This window comes from Triturus cristatus, chromosome 2_1 (assembly GCF_964204655.1).
Source record: "Triturus cristatus chromosome 2_1, aTriCri1.1, whole genome shotgun sequence".
Classification (NCBI taxonomy): Eukaryota; Metazoa; Chordata; class Amphibia; order Caudata; family Salamandridae; genus Triturus; species Triturus cristatus.
Window position 1 is genome coordinate 869,713,147 of NC_140581.1, and position 17,119 is coordinate 869,730,265.

Here is a 17,119-nt window from a genome sequence, read left to right on the forward strand (position 1 = left end):
GCCCATTGGGGCAGGCCTTGGTTTGATCCTTTCGGGAGAACCGAGAAAGTGCAGCGGCATGATTACTGTAAACTGGAGTTTCCAACAGGAGTCTCCCTGGGAGGTGGATTTTATCTGTAGTGGGATGCACATCTCCCCTGTGCCTTCCCACAGTTACCGCTCCTGCTCATCTACTCTCTGATCTGTCAATTTCTTTGGCAGGGTCATGCACCCAAATAGCCACATCCTACATCTCTGTATGTAGATTCAGTGGTGGCAAGTGTTTTTGATTTACCCATTGAAATAGCGGGTTATTCTTGCAGCTAACCGACTATGTACAAAATCTATATATTCAGGTAGTTGGGCAAAGTTTGTGGCCCAGTGTGATAACCATCAGGTTCATACTCTACAGGCCAAGTTAACTGATGTTTAATTGTTTGTGTTATCACAGGCCAAGGTAGGCTTTGCAGTGGGCATCATTAAAGGTCATTTTTCTGATGGATACTTCTAACCGCAGAGTCTTTACCTTGGAGTACATCTTAGGTGCCAGTCTGGATACAGACCCTATAGCAGTGCTCCCACACACTGCAAGGCAGAGCTGTGCAGCTTTGCGCTGGTTCCATACCGCCCTGGCAGTGACAGCAGAGTCGCCTATAAGTTCTGTTTGCAGTTCCTTCCTTTCTGCGCCTTCCAACATGGATACCAAGCGCCACTCCCAACTTTGTCAGTTTTCCGACGTCCCTCTCTCAAAACAACAGGTTTCAAACCATGCAGTGACTGCAGGAAGTTGGTCACAGACCCGCACAAGATGGTTTTTGGTGTCTGGCTAATTCAGTAGTCCATCTGGCACTCTTGTAAGCGTGTTCTCTTATTTACTCTTGTTATTTTGTGCTGCTTCCTCCCAGTGTTTTGTCTTGAAACACTGTCTTAAAACAAGTCAAATTGATCGAAAGTGGCGGGTTCTACTTTCGAATTGGTGGCGCGCACAGGTATACTGAGACCTGTATAGGTCTAATTCTTATCAAAACTTTCAAAAGAAATTCTTTCAAAGACGTACTCTTGATTTATCATCCTTATGTTTATTCACAAACATTTTGTTGTATCTCCATTGCAAATTCATTATTTCCTCTGAATTTACTGTCTTTTTACAATTTTACAATCACCCAATGCATTTCGGGTCGATAAGTAGACCCTTCCTCAGGGGTCTGTGATTGGAAAGAAAAAAAGGAAATTTACAGGGCTGTTCAGCCTATTTAATTCTTATGTAAGTACAAGAAAACTAGTGCAATACTCTAATTATTTAATGAACAGTCTATAGCTAATACCTCGCTACTCATGGAGGGTAATGCATCTCTAGATTTAATAGTGGAAAAAAGGGCGGTCTAAGAAGAACAGTGTCAATATAAAAGTGAATACAAACCACTTCCTTTTGTTTAACAAAATGGTGACTGTTTTTCGTGTTATCTCAATTCACATTTAAATGATGTATTTAAATCCTTAACATGATTTAGTGACCTCTTATCCAATGCACTATTGCTAAATACGTCTATTTAGTAAATGATAAATAAAACAAAAAAAACGGTAACCCAGTTGTTCTCTGTTCGCGTGAGTATGTCTGTACTTACTTCCTGGTGTAAAATTGCCGCGTATTCGTCTTCCAATAGAAACCGAGTTAGTGGACGTTCACGTGTCTGTGGTATTTAAGCATGTCCCGATAGGTTCAAACTTGCTGAAGTCTTCCAATACGATTGCCTTATGGGAATTCACGTGTTAGTGCTGTTGTAAACATATAGTGATTGGTTTCCGTCAAAATGACGTGTCTACACTCTCGTAACTCGTCTAAAACTCTTGCGTGTATGAGGATACCACGTATCTATTAACCAATAAGAATAAAGCTTATACGTGTGAACGTAATTCTACTTCTTAATTAAACTCGGATAGGTTCAAACGCGTAGATGTAACGCTATAGAACCGGTTAATCGTGTGGTACTACGGTGTTACTAAATATTAAATAGGTGTTGAAACAAATCAATAATGACTACTAACTTATGTATAAGACAATACACAAGCTCAAACTCACGTTTTGGGTATTAAAAGTAAAACATGAAAAATATCATGAAGCTTATCATTCTAAAGTGAACAATGCAAACAATGTGAAAAGAAAATTAAATCAGCAATGAATGATCCAAACAAGATATCATCTGAAAAACAAGAATTCATAAGTTCAGCCATCTTGAATTGGGATGGTGATCTGGTGTTTTAGCAGGAATACAATATTTAATCCTCAACAGGTGCTCAAAGAAAGCATGATAGTTCAATCCTATCATTAATTCCTTTCGGTTGCATGCTGTCCATTTTCCTGATCCAAAAATATTCCGCTCTCAATCTTTGTTTATGGGCATCCATAGTAGGATGTGGTTTTATCACTTCCAGTATCGTGAATCTCAGTTGTGCGATATTATGACCTGCTTCTGTCCAATGTCTGGACGATGCTGATTTTAAGTTCTTATTTCTGATGTTGCTTTTATGTTCTGTTATTCTTATTTTTATCTTGCGTTCCGTTTGTCCTATGTATAACTTCCCACATGGACATTTAATTCCATAGATTACTCCTTTGGTGTCGCACGTGCTTGAGTGCAATAAAGTAATTCTTTTCCCAGTCGTTGGATGAGTATAATCTTGGCCAATCATCACATTATTGCAGTGCGTGCAATTTTCACATTTCCTCATTCCTTTGGGTGTGATTTGTTTATTTTCCATGTGAGAGCTCTTCATTAGTTCTTTTCAATTTCTTGATCCTTTGTATGCAAATGTGATTTGATTTGCTACCAGTGGTCGAAGGTCTGGTTCTTCTGTGATAAGAGACCAATGTTTTTTCATAATTGTTGTGATTTGACTGGTTTGCACTGAATGTTTCAATACGCATACTGTGAGTTTTTTGTCTGTTCTTACTTGTTTGTTGAGTAGGGATCCTCTGTTCATGGATAAAACTTTCGTTTTAGAATCCTGAAGTATTTTTTGGGGATATCCTCGTTTCATGTATTTTTGGATCTGTGTATCAATTATGGAGGACAAATCATTAGGGTCTGATGTAATCCTTTTATAACGGATGAATTGAGACAACGGTAGATGTGTCTTCAATGAGTGGTGGTGAAAGCTGTCAAAGTGGAGACCGCTGTTTCTATCGGTGACTTTGGTATGAACCTTAGTATTGATTTGACCATCTTTTATGGTTATTCTTACATCCAAAAAAAACAATTCGTTTCTGTCCATTTCGTGGGTAAACTTAATCCTTTCATGCACTTGATTCAGTATTTGAATGTTTCTCACAAGATGTTCTCCAGCTCCCTTCCATAATATGAAAATGTCATCAATATATCTTTTGAATACCATGATACCACTTGTCCATTGTGAATTGTTCAATATATGATCGTTTTCAAACTTTGCCATAAAGGTATTCGCGTAGGAAGGTGCCCTCGCAAAACCCATCGATGTTCCACTACACTGTTCATAGAATTCATTATTCCATTCTAAGTAACTGTGAAATAATGCAAAGTGAAGTAGTTCCAACAGAAAAGACTTATCTGTTCCTATAACTTCGTTTTTTAGTAAGATCCATTCCATGGCTTCTAACCCTTCATTGTGCGGGATAGAGGTGTACAAAGCTGTTACATCAATTGAACATAACCATAGCTCTTCGTTCATTGGTATTTCAACCATATTCAACAGATTTAAAAATGCGGTCGTGTCCTTAATGTAGGTATTCCATTTTTGTACCAACGGTTGCAAAAACCAATCCAAATATTGTCCTAAAGGTTCTGAAATTGATCCACAGGCGGACACTATGGGTCTAAACGGTGGTATAGTGGCATGTTTATGTATTTTTGGAAGCATATAAAACTGAGGTCACCTTGGATATTTGACATTTAGAAATTGGTATGTCTTTGTTGTTATCCATTTCATTTCTAATGCTTTGTCCAAGATTATTATTTTTTTTTTTTTTTGTTGAAAAACCTTTATTGACATTTCAATCATTAACAAGTATGGGCCTACAACCCCCCGGGGCCGGCCGCTAAGCAATCAGAGCAATAAGAGCAAATGTAAACACAGGCGGCACCTCGGAGAGCAGGATCTTCATTCCAATATAGTCCGGCCAGTGAGCCGCGCAGGTAGGACACCAGGAGAAAAAGGGGTTTTCATTTTATAATGAAACAAGACAGTAGGATCAGGTGCCAAACAATTTCCCAACAGCGATAAGGGGCAAGAATAATAGACGTAAGCAATAAGCAGCAATCTATTGGATCAATGGCGCAGACACGGGAAATTCCGGATGGGGAAGAATATCAAAAACAGTTGCGCCTGCAGGCCCCGGTACCTAACGCCCAGAGAACACCCCGGAAACTGTGGCACACATGAAGAGGCGACGATTCACAACAAAGGAGGTGTACCGCGCTGATCCCAGAAAAGAAGAAACAAGAAGAAGCGGAGAAGAAAAAGGAGGCCATGGAAAAAGAGATAAAGACTAAAGAGTCCCCTCCCCCAACCCCCCACCCTGCACCTCTGCAAATGAGTATGGCCCCCCCCCCCCAGCAGTGTGCCTGTCGCCCTGGAACTAGACCCGAAATATAGAAGAAACAGGGAAAAAGGAGTAGGAAAGAACCCCACCAGACGGGGGGGTGGAGAAAGTATAATAAACTGGAGGAGGGCCTTCAAAACATACCCCCGGCTTCTCCCTCCCGCACGATGAAGTCTCCCCACAGCAAACAATAAGCAGCACCAAATCGACCATATCAAAAAAGGGAAATGGGGAGCATTATGCACCAACTATGCTAATAACCATGAGAGTACGCAACCATGAGTCCGCCTGTCTACTAGATGACCACCCCCGAAGGATCAGCCTCATCCTTGACCACTCTTTGCAATTCTGCCCATGCCTACCCCTCGACCCAGCACCATGTCCGATGTTCCAAGGTAAAGGAGTGCCCAAAAACAACCGGGAAGCGACGCACACAGGTGGGGTGGAAGTCTCTGAGTACCAACACAGTCCGCATCATGGAGGGACGTCTTTCCCAGTGCTGCCCCAGGATCTGCACTGCACACAAGGTCCAGGAAGGCTGAATCAGCCAAAGTAGACAAACTTTGCTGGAATTGTCCCTGGGTCGCCGGAGGCCGTGCACGGGACAAGGCCACCACCTTCCACTCAGGTCCAGTACCTCCGGAACAAATCAAACCCTCAGTTAGCCGATCACACGGTAGCATACTGTCCGGCGTGTCCGGCTGTGCACTAATCGCAGGGGTGGCCGCAACATTATCCTCCTGTGTGCAGTGTGGGAAGCCCCTGTGTACCTGTGGACCAGCATGCCGCCACTGTCCCAACGCTGATGCCACACCATCGAGCTTACTCCCCAAGACCCCGGCGCCACGAGCCAAGGAGAAATGAAGGGCACCAAGGGCCTCTAGGAGGTCGCCGTACCCCAGCACAGCTCTCTGCGATCGCTCCGCCACACTCCCAAAAGTCACACACTCCCAATCCTGCTGCGACCCAGTGGACAGGATGGTAGGCTGCATAGCAACAAGATGGCCGCCGGGAAGGCCCGACTCGTATTGGGGCCGGGACCCAGGGACAAGCGCCTCGAGGTCCACGTCGCTGAAGACAGGGGTCCGGGGGCAGGCACAAATTCCGCCGTTGCGTGGTCACGGGCAACAGTCGTCCCCGCCACGGACCAGCTCCCGCGAAAAGCCGGGAGCAGCCCGCAAGGATCAGGGCGAGCTAGGGGCGGCGTCCGGGCAGCTCACCGTCAAAGGCAGGGGCAAACACCGAAGAATCTGAGAATTGCACCCCCGGGCATGTCCTCGGTCCGCTACGCTTAGCAGTGGGAGCGACTACGGCAAAATGCAGGCCGAGGGCAGCACCGCTCCGGTGGACCGACTCCACCCAGTCACCACAGGCCGCTGTTGTTAAACTGCCACCCGGCCAAGGCGTCCACTCGAGGTCCCGGCTCCGGGGCTGCACGGGCCGCAAAGTTCAACTGCAGATTTCTCCGGCGGTACGGCAGCCAGAAACCTCGGAGTCACACAATCGGTTGCCACTCTCATTCACAAACACGATCTCATGGCGCAGACTGAGGATCTCGTGCAGGATATCCGTGCGGGATGCGGAGGTTCACGGAGCCGGGAATCTACGCTGCCGTCCCGGTCGCCATCTTGGCTCCTCTGAGATTATTTTTAATGTGCTTACAAAGGCATCAGTGGGATCTTGCTCAAGTCTGCGATATGTATTGGCGTCTTGTAGATGTGATCTAACACTCTCTGTGTAAAATTCTGTGTTCATGACTACTAGGGCTCCTCCCTTATCGGCTTTTTGTATAGTAATGTTTGTCATTTCTTTAAGTGATCTCAAGGTGTTCCACTCTTTTTTGGAAAAGTTACTTTTATTTCCTCCTGAGTAATTAATTCTTTTCAGTTCAGTTGTGACAACTCTTTCATAGGCGTCAATGGTTTTGTGTGAAGTAGGGGCACAAAACGTGCTTTTAACTCTGAATTCTTTGATGGCGCTCTCTGGTGTTTCTGATGGTGGAAAATTGACAAAAAAAGACTTTAGACGCAAAGTCCGCAAAAATTTAAAAATAGAAATCTCCGTTTCTTGAGGATTTGATTTATATATTGGCACAAACGTGAACCCTTTATTCAAAAGCTTAGTTTGAGCTGTGGTTAGTTGTACATCTGATATATTTATGACGAGATTGTCTTCTTCTTGGTTGATCGGAGTTCCCTTTCTTTCTCCGTTTCTTTTGTTTTTCTTTTTCCCCTCCTTGTTTTTGGAGGTTGCCCGTAATTATTGATGTCGAAGGAGCATTGTTTGCGGCCGGACTGGTCTCTAAAAAAGTTACCCTGGTTTGTTGTTCTCTTCGTCCCATTTGTGCCTGTTTATCAATCGGTCTCCTATTCTGTGCTACCTCCGAATCAGATATAACACTTTCTTGGGATGAACTTACATCAGTTTGTGGTTTTTGCCAATTTCTTTGATTGTACATGTCAGCCCAACTGTACACTTCTTCCAGCTTATAATCTATAGTGTCTCTTTTATATTTCTTAATTTTTCTGTCTTCTATTTCTTTAGTGTATTTGTCAAGTTTTTTGTTAATGTCTTCTAATGTACTTCTCAAACCTTCATGTGTGTTCAAATCACGTTTAATTCCTTCAAGCTCTTCTTCTAATGTTTTAATTTCTTTAGAGAGCTCCTCCACGATCAATAAGATCAGATCCAAACTGCATTTGTTGAGTATTTGGTACCATTTGTTGAGGAAAACTTTATTGTTCCTGCATAGCATGGGTTTTAAAGCTATTCTGAGACCTCTAGGGATGCGTTGATTCTTGTGATAATGAATTGGCGTTGTAGCGTGTAAACGTTGATTTGATTTCGCGTTTACTGACATGTTCCAATTGTTTCAATAGTTGATTCACTGTGCTTAATTGAGGGCTGAAAGCTCTGGTTTCCTTTATCAGTCCATATATTTGTTCAGCTTCTTCAGAGCTATAGGCTAAATTTCTGCTTTGTTTTTGGTGATTTGTGCTATTTCTTCAAGATTCATGTTTGTTTGGTGCTCACGATGGGGGGTAGACAAATTGAGAAATACTAATTCAGTAGTCCATCTGGCACTCTTGTAAGCGTGTTCTCTTATTTACTCTTGTTATTTTGTGCTGCTTCCTCCCAGTGTTTTGTCTTGAAACACTGTCTTAAAACAAGTCAATTGAGTCACCGATAGAAACAGCGGTCTCCACTTTGACAGCTTTCACCACCACTCATTGAAGACACATCTACTGTTGTCTCAATTCATCCGTTATAAAAGGATTACATCAGACCCTAATGATTTGTCCTCCATAATTGGTACACAGATCCAAAAATACATGAAACGAGGATATCCAAAAAAAATACTTCAGGATTCTAAAACGAAAGTTTTATCCATGAACAGAGGATACCTACTCAACAAACAAGTAAGAACAGACAAAAAACTCACAGTATGCGTATTGAAACATTCAGTGCAAACCAGTCAAATCACAACAATTATGAAAAAACATTGGTCTCTTATCACAGAAGAACCAGACCTTCGACCACTGGTAGCAAATCAAATCACATTTGCATACAAAAGATCAAGAAATTTAAAAGAACTAATGAAGAGCTCTCACATGGAAAATAAACAAATCACACACAAAGGAATGAGGAAATGTGAAAATTGCACGCACTGCAATAATGTGATGATTGGCCAAGATTTTACTCATCCAACGACTGGGAAAAGAATTACTTTATTGCACTCAAGCACGTGCGACACCAAAGGAGTAATCTATGGAATTAAATGTCCATGTGGGAAGTTATACATAGGACAAACGGAACGCCTGATAAAAATAAGAATAACAGAACATAAAAGCAACATCAGAAATAAGAACTTAAAATCAGCATTGTCCAGACATTGGACAGAAGCAGGTCATAATATCGCACAACTGAGATTCACGATACTGGAAGTGATTAAATCACATCCTACTATGGATGCCCATAAACAAAGATTGAGAGCGGAATATTTTTGGATCAGGAAAATGGACAGCATGCAACCGAAAGGAATTAATGATAGGATTGAACTATCATGCTTTCTTCGAGCACCTGTTGAGGATTAAATATTGTATTCCTGCTAAAACACCATATCACCATCCCAATTCAAGATGGCTGAACTTATGAATTCTTGTTTTTCAGATGATATCTTGTTTGGATCATTCATTGTTGATTTAATTTTCTTTTCACATTGTTTGCATTGTTCACTTTAGAATGATAAGCTTCATGATATTTTTCATGTTTTACTTTTAATACCCAAAACGTGAGTTTGAGCTTGTGTATTGTCTTATACATAAGTTAGTAGTCATTATTGATTTGTTTCAACACCTATTTAATATTTAGTAACACCGTAGTACCACACGATTAACCGGTTCTATAGCGTTACGTCTACGCGTTTGAACCTATCAGAGTTTAATTAAGAAGTAGATTTACGTTCACACGTATAAGCTTTATTCTTATTGGTTAATAGATACGTGGTATCCTCATACACGCAAGAGTTTTAGACGAGTTACGAGAGTGTAGACACGTCATTTTGACGGAAACCAATCACTATATGTTTACAACAGCACTAACACGTGAATTCCCATAAGGCAATCGTATTGGAAGACTTGAGCAAGTTTGAACCAATCAGGACACGCTTAAATACCACAGACACGTGAACGTCCACTAACTCGGTTTCTATTGGAAGACGAATACGCAGCAATTTTACACCAGGAAGTAAGTACAGACATACTCACGTGAACAGAGAACAACTGGGTTACCGGTTTTTTAGTTTTATTTATCATTTACTAAATGGACGTATTTAGCAATAGTGCATTGGATAAGAGGTCACTAAATCATGTTAAGGATTTAAATGTGAATTGAGAACACGAAAAACAGTCACCATTTTGTTAAACAAAAGGAAGTTATTTGTATTCACTTTTATATTGACACTGTTCTTCTTAGACCGCCCTTTTTTCCACTATTAAATCTAGAGATGCATTACCCTCCATGAGTAGCGAGGTATTAGCTATAGACTGTTCATTAAATAATTAGAGTATTGCACTAGTTTTCTTGTACTTACATAAGAATTAAATAGGCTGAACAGCCCTGTAAATTTCCTTTTTTTCTTTCCAATCACAGACCCCTGAGGAAGGGTCTACTTATCGACCCGAAATGCATTGGGTGATTGTAAAATTGTAAAAAGACAGTAAATTCAGAGGAAATAATGAATTTGCAATGGAGATACAACAAAATGTTTGTGAATAAGCATAAGGATGATAAATCAAGAGTACGTCTTTGAAAGAATTTCTTTTGAAAGTTTTGATAAGAATTAGACCTATACAGGTCTCAGTATACCTGTGCGCGCCACCAATTCGAAAGTAGAACCCACCACTTTCGATCAATTTGACTTTTGGTGTCTGGCCTCAGCAACGACTCTTAAGTCATGTGAAAAGTGTACCTTCATGCACCTGAACATGATCCGAGACCGGGAGGTGAAGTGTTAAGTTGCTTAACACAAGAAGTCATAGTTGTTGCATAGGTGTTGCTCCTGATCCTAGTGACTCTCATTGGCCAGTCCCGCAGTTGTCCCACGACCGCTAAACTTTGTGCCCTAAATTATCTAATAAATCTAATCATAAGAAAGCAAAGAGAGACTTGAACCCCTTCTGCCACTCTGACTCCAAAAAGAAGGCATGGGGGTGCCATGATATTAATCGCACCCTTATGAGGTCTGCAGCCCCAGAACCAATTCCTCAGTTGGTTCCAACTCACTTCGAATTTCCTCGTATATCTTTGACCCGCAGCAGATTGAGTCCTTCAAGTAGGTCATGCTGCAAATATTCAGTGCACTTCCTGCTCCCACTTGCACCTTAGGATTTCTTGGAACCACCGGGACCCACAGCCTTGTTACTGCCAGCGTGTCTAACCCTGGTGCGGTATGTCCTGCTATGCCCCACATCAATTCTGCTACAGACTTCTACTCCAGGCCCAAGATCCTCACTTTCCCTGACTAAACTGATGCCAGTGTCTACGGTGGTGGAAGAAGACCCTGTGCTAATGCCATTCTCTAATCACGAACTGACTTTGGCTCAAGACCTACCAATATCATGCTACCAAATCACAAAAGCTCCTCCAATCATCATGCTACCTAACTATAACCTGATGTCGCTGCCATGTCGCACTTGTCATCAGAGTCTCCATTTTCTTATTGCTTCTAACTCTGGCCCTATGCCAGAGCAGGGGTTACCTCAACATGGTGATGATGGTGATTGAGATGGCTTGCTTCCTTTTACCATACTGAAGATGCCTTGTACATTAATTGACAGAATGCAAGACCCGTGGGCTTGACACTTCACCTGAGACAGCTTGATACTCCACTTTAGCGACCAACGGAAGCGAGTGCTTCGTGTGCAGATGGCAGCTGGGGCACTAGTTACAGCTACCCTGGGTTGAGACCAAAACAATGTTCTTGCATAGAACTTACAACCTGAGTCAGCCACTTATGAGCCCTTGCTTCCCTTTAACAGTGATCTCACTGACACTTTCATAGCTACGTGGTCGTAGCCTGGTTCTTACCCACCTGGGAATATGCAGGTGACTGGATGTCACAGAATGGCGCCTGGTGACCCGGATGTTCTAACCATGCAGCCACCTCAGAGAGCCTTTCTGTGCAGGCCTCAATCAGAAAGGAAGATCCTAACTCCTTTCCAACCACCCCTCCAGACAGAGAATCCAAGAGAATTCAGACTTTTGGCAAGCACGCATTTTCTTCCTGCAGGCTAGCATTGCTTTTCGTAAATGCAGTTTGACTGCTGGTTCAATACACACATGTCCTGGGAGATGAGGCCAGCGAAATCTTGCCAGCAGTCTTGGTGATTCGTAGGGCCGCTTTGGCTCAGACAATTCAACATTTCCCCCCAGATTGGCGATTCATCAAGTCCAAGAGATGGGGCTTGGAAATAATTCAAAATGGCTATAACGTGTCTTTTCTTTCTATTCTGCCCAGTATTCCTCCCTCACTGGCCCGTGCTGTTACAAGAGGTGCAGCAGTTGCTCTCCAAAGGTGCCATCAAGCAAGGTCTGGAATCGGAAAGAGGAGGGGGTTGTTACTCTCACTATTTCATCATTCTGAAGAAGGATGAGGGACCTTTGAATGTCTTCCTGCATTAGGACAAACCCATGATGCTCACACAGGCCACGATCCTGCCTGCTCTCAACCTAGGTGACTGCATGGTGTCATTGGTCCTGCAGGATGCCTGTCCTGCCACCCCACAGGCGTTTTATGGTGTTCAAGGTAGGCCAGGAGCATTGTCAGTTGCCCTGGGGCACTGATCTCACCACAGCCTTTAGGGTGTTCACAAAAGTCATGGTGGTAGTCTTGGCCCATCTTCAGGCATTGAGAATGTCCGTATTCCCACACCTCGATGACTCGCTGTTGAAGGCCACCTTGCAACACTCGTTTGCAGACCTCATATGTACAGCAGTAATCCTCTTGACATTGTGGGGGTTCACTGTCAGCGAGTTGCAGTCTCACCGGACTCCTTCATCAAGGCATCAATTCATTTAAGCATTACTCAACACTAGAGTTTGAAAGGTTTCTTCAGTAGCAAGTCCAGATCATTTGTGCTGTGATCCCGATGTTTCAGGCTCAATACTGGATCATAGTGAGAGCAGCTCTGAGGCTTCTTGGGCTCTTAGCCTCCTGCATCCTTCTTGTCAGCTCTGACAAAGGGCACACATGTGCTGTTCAATGGAATTTGAAGTTCCAAAGGACCCCGCACCAAGGATACTGGCTGGTACTTCCAGGTCCTCGAGGAGATGGTTTAAGATTTGCACTGGTTTCTTCTCGAACGCAGATGGTTCTGCAGCATACCACTATCCCTTGCCCAGCTAGAGCTGACAGTTGTGACTGATTGACCCCTGCTTGGTTTGGGAGGTCATCTGGTGCAGGTAGAGATTAGAGGACTCTGGCTTAAAGCTGAGGGTTGACTCCATATCAGTCTGCTGGAGTTGTTGGCCATTTGTCTTTCTTTGAAAGTCTTCCTCCCGCTCATCAAAGGGAGACTGGTGCGGATACTCACAGACATAATCACCACCATGTGGTACTGCAACAAGTAGTCGGCAGGTATGGTCCAGGGTGCTGTGTCAAGAGGCTCTGAGCTTCTAGAGGTGATTGGAGCACCAGGACAGCTTCCCTGAACCACTTGACGGGGTCCCAGAATGCCAGAGCAGATGAGCTGAGCCAATGGTGTCTGGCAGATCACGAGTTGTGTCTACATTAGGCTGCTACTTTGGCGTCCATGCATACGTTTACTATGCACTACTGCCTAGCCCATCAAGTCTCAAGAGAAGGCCATTTTACCTTCTTATCCTGCAGTACATATTGGTGTGAGTCCTTTCCTCAGACGCTCCACCTTTGACAAGGTAAAAGGAGTTTTGCCTTTTCCTTAGAAGTGTACCCCTTTTTAAGCAAAACATGGTTTCCTGTCCAGACCACATTGGATCATCAAATTTGAACTGCAGTCAACACTTTGTGACCAGTAGCAGCTTTCTTGTGTCACTCTGCAAGTTTTGGTTTGTGCACGGTCTTTGGCTAAGAGGTGAATTAAATGTGAGGTTAGTTAAGCTATCTCTGCATTGCAGACGTTTCTTGAGCTAAACTTGCATATTGTACTTTGTTTTCTGAAACTACCCTAACATTTTCGAAGTTACTGCCTGTAGGAAGGTGGGTTATTAGTTGGTGCAGGTAGGTACCTACAGCTAGTAGTAATACCACAATCACTAATAAGGTCTAGTCAAGTCTCCATAAATTAATCCTTGGTAGCTTGGCAGATGAGAATTCAGGCTTAATTTAGGAGACGGGTGAGTAAAGCATTTAATATCACCAAAACAGTGAATAAGTAAAAGACACAGCACAATAAAAATCCACCACCTACTGCTGCCATCTGGTCGCACTGGACTGTAACAAAATCAACGTTTTAGGTCAACCGCGATGGAGCACGGATCGGATGCGATGAGCGGTTGGGCACGGTCAAGTTTTTACTTTCTGATTTTTGTCTCTTTTTAACCTCTTCAGTGCCCATGACGAGATAGTCTCGTCATGGAGCACGGTTGCGCTGTGCCCATGACGTAGACTATCTCGTCATGAACCCCGCCCGCTAATGCAACGCCCGGCACAGGGCGGGGAAAGGGCGTGGCACTGAAGGGGTTAAAGCTTTTTCTCTCGACATCCAGCGATCAGCCTGGTAGTCAGAGCCCAGGGAACTTTCAGAGTCAATAACTACCAGTAACAGTCAAGACACTGGGTGTGATCAGGACGATAAGGATGACTTTCTTACACTGACAATGTGGGGTCTCAAAAGATCCAGGATTTGCTGCAAGGACAATCTTCTGTAACCTTTTTTCGGAACTTTCCGATCAGGTTCTTAATTATTTTTGTTATCATTGGCTTTCCTTTTCAAGTTCTCTGATGTCCTTAGTGTTATTTAATGTGTAACAGTTTTCAGTTTCCGTAGTCTGTACATCTTTTTGTCTTAGTTTCTATAGAGTGTAGACATTAATTTAAACTAACCGCATGTACGTAAAGTAGTACCTTTATGGAGCCAAAATACAGCAACAGATAGTGCTGCGTAAGTTATTGTTAAACCATAGTGGCTTCATTGCAAATCTAAAAACATTGACATTCTTTAGAATCCAGTCTCATGTCTGTTGAAAGTTAAATGATGTATCTAAAGTTAAGTACTTCTTCCATTAGTTACAGAGCTGCAATTGCTGAAGTCATTGCTTTTTCTATCTTATATCCCCTTCTTAAAAAACGTGTAAAATTTGGCATCAAAGGCTTAAGCCGCCCTCCCTTTTTGCTTCTAATATATATTTTTCATGTATTTGCAGGTAAAAGAAAGGTGGCTTAACCCTCTGAAACGGCTAGTGGAACAAATCAATGAAAAGTTCAGCGATTTCTTTACATCCATGCAGTGTGCTGGTGAAGTGGATCTTCATACAGAAAATGAGGTACGTTTCCCTTTTTTAAAATATTGAATTTATACTGACCTTAAAAATTCTTATGTGAATTCTGTTGATATAATATTGCAATTGTAAGTTTCTTAGCCTTGAGTTGGTTTTTCACAATTGCAACATTTAAACTTTTTGAGTGTTTCATCCTTTCATTTGATAACCATGAACACACTCTAGATTGGATTGTAGTGGATCACGTTCTTATTAATGTTTCCTTATACAGTTTCTTCAACTGTCATTTAATGTGTCTGATATAATGAGGCTTTAAACAGAGGATTTGGTGTCAAGTAGGCAAAATCCTCTCATTGTAACACTTTACTGGTGCCCAAATCACTTGACATCTTCTTGTGTTTCTCTCGCTTTATCTTTTCCTTCAATCAGAAGAGCAATTGAATAGGAGCCAGGTTCTATTAAAGGGGGTATATTTGTTTTGTCCATACTGCCATACAGTTTTGTTCTTTGACACAAAGTAACTGAGCTTTTGCTCTTAATGTAGGTGATCGCTTCATCAGTAAGGTGAAGCAGCCAATATCTAACCTTTAGAGTGCATCTAGTTTACTAATCTATTATAAGTAGTTGTATGAAGGCAGAACACCAGCTGAGCTAAACCTATTTAGCTCCCCAATTTGAGAGATGGGTATTTGCCTGAGAAAGCTGGCCCTTGTTATAAGAAACGGACAAAAAAGGAAGTACTAATAATCTGGTTGGAAACACATCACAGTAAATCCGCATTCTTTTATGTTCAGTAAAATAATCAGGAACATTTTTGCTTTGCATATAATGTGATTGGTTAGGTAATCAATTTCTGATGGATAAATATACCCACATTTTCCTCACCTTATGAACCTCCCCAACTGCTAGACTACATGCAAAATCTTGCAATAGCTCTTGTGTGCCGTTACGCATGTGTTATGACTTAAGCCCACTCTGGACATGGCAGATCGAAGCTACATACAGGCACCGTCTATGCTCACTGTTCTTTTTTGCACATCCATTGACTCTGCTACTGAGCTCAAATCCTACCATTTTCAATGATTATTTACTTTCTTTAAAAAGTCTAAAACCTAATCTGACCGGGTAAGAGAAATAATATCACCGAAGACTATCTGCGTCAAACAATGCTGCTCTTCACTGAAGCAGATGTCTTTCACAGACCTGATTGTTGTTTTTTCTGGAGACTAAACAGAAATTGACATCCTGCGTCAAATGGTCTCGAATGTATTCGAAGGCCATCCGAGAAGGAGAGGCGAAACTTATATGGTCAGAAACGAGAAAAAACAATTCCAGATTCCGGTTGCTGTTATCGGATAAGTCAAAGTCGAAGAGATAGCACAAGAAGCATACGTGAAGCTCTTCAGTGTCCAGGCGCTCCCACTCTCAGTGGGAGGTTGCACAGTTGGCATTTCCTGCCCCTGATTCTAACTTATTCCTCAGAACCCATTCCAGATTTGAAGCTGAAACACCCTGAGTTTCCAGAGCCCTTCTCAGCTCATCCTCAAGTTTTTAACTTTGCTCAGGTTCTCTCAGAGACATATTCTATCACTACAGAGCCTTTGAAACTCCAATTGCACCAATGCTGGCGCCACTGACCAAGCTTGAAGTCTGACTACCTCGCACCCAGTGCTGGACTTTGCTTCCACTCCTTCGGCGAAGACCTTGCCTGATGTTGCTGCCTCACTGTCGTCACTTGCTCCAGTGATGTCAAACCTGGATCCGTCGAAGCTGGCCTTGGATTTAGACCATTCATCAGCGAGGATTCGCCTAATATTGCTCTTCATATCACTAAAGGACTTTCTTGTGCTGAAGATAACTCCTCTGCAGTTTCACTTTTTCAACATCACAATTCGAGAGGATCGAAGCCTTTTTCCTCTTATTCACATGCCTCATCCAGTCTAAATGGATTAGGATGATGAGGCGTAGACAATTTACTATCTCCACATTATACTGATGATGGATCGACTCTTGATCTGCCACATGTCTCCCCTCCAACAAATAAGAAATCTTCCTTTGTGGAAGTCCAGAGGAGAGTTGCAATGTGTTAGAGCTACCTGTTCCAACATAGACTAAAGTTAAACCTACTTGCATAACTCCTTTAGCCTAGGCCTTGGACCTCTGAGCCCATTAGCCAGTCAGTGAGGCTTTTGTTAACCCTATTTTGGCAGCCTGGTCTAAGACATTCTTTGTGTCCAGCTGTAAGCTCCACTTTTGCTAGACGTAATAGACTGGCACCTGGGCACCTGAAGTTTTTGAAACAGTGCTCTTGTAAAGTTGAAATGAATTCTTTCTCTTATACACTTGTTGGACAGGTAAATAAAACATAATAATGCGATGGCTAAGAAAGTTTTCTCTTTGAGCAGCTTGGCATTGCATTCTTTAAATGCTTTATGGCTTTCAATTGACACACGCTTTGGAAGGTGAAGTTTTGCCAGCATTTCTGGAGGAACTTCGTGCATTCATTAAATATTTTACATATACAATTCAGGATGGCCACGATGCTGCAAACAAATGTTGTCCGCTGATTTGCTGCCTTGTCTGTGG

General features: G+C 42.6%; 1 protein-coding gene across 1 annotated transcript in view; it reads left to right on the forward strand.

Annotated features, from left to right (window-relative positions):
* SMC5 (structural maintenance of chromosomes 5) overlaps positions 1-17,119 on the forward strand; it is a 680,994-nt gene that overhangs the window by 462,970 nt on the left and 200,905 nt on the right. Inside the window, exon 21 of the mRNA XM_085633014.1 lies at positions 14,459-14,578. Within this exon, the coding sequence (XP_085489140.1) occupies positions 14,459-14,578 (120 nt within the window). The remainder of the gene's footprint in view (positions 1-14,458; positions 14,579-17,119) is intronic.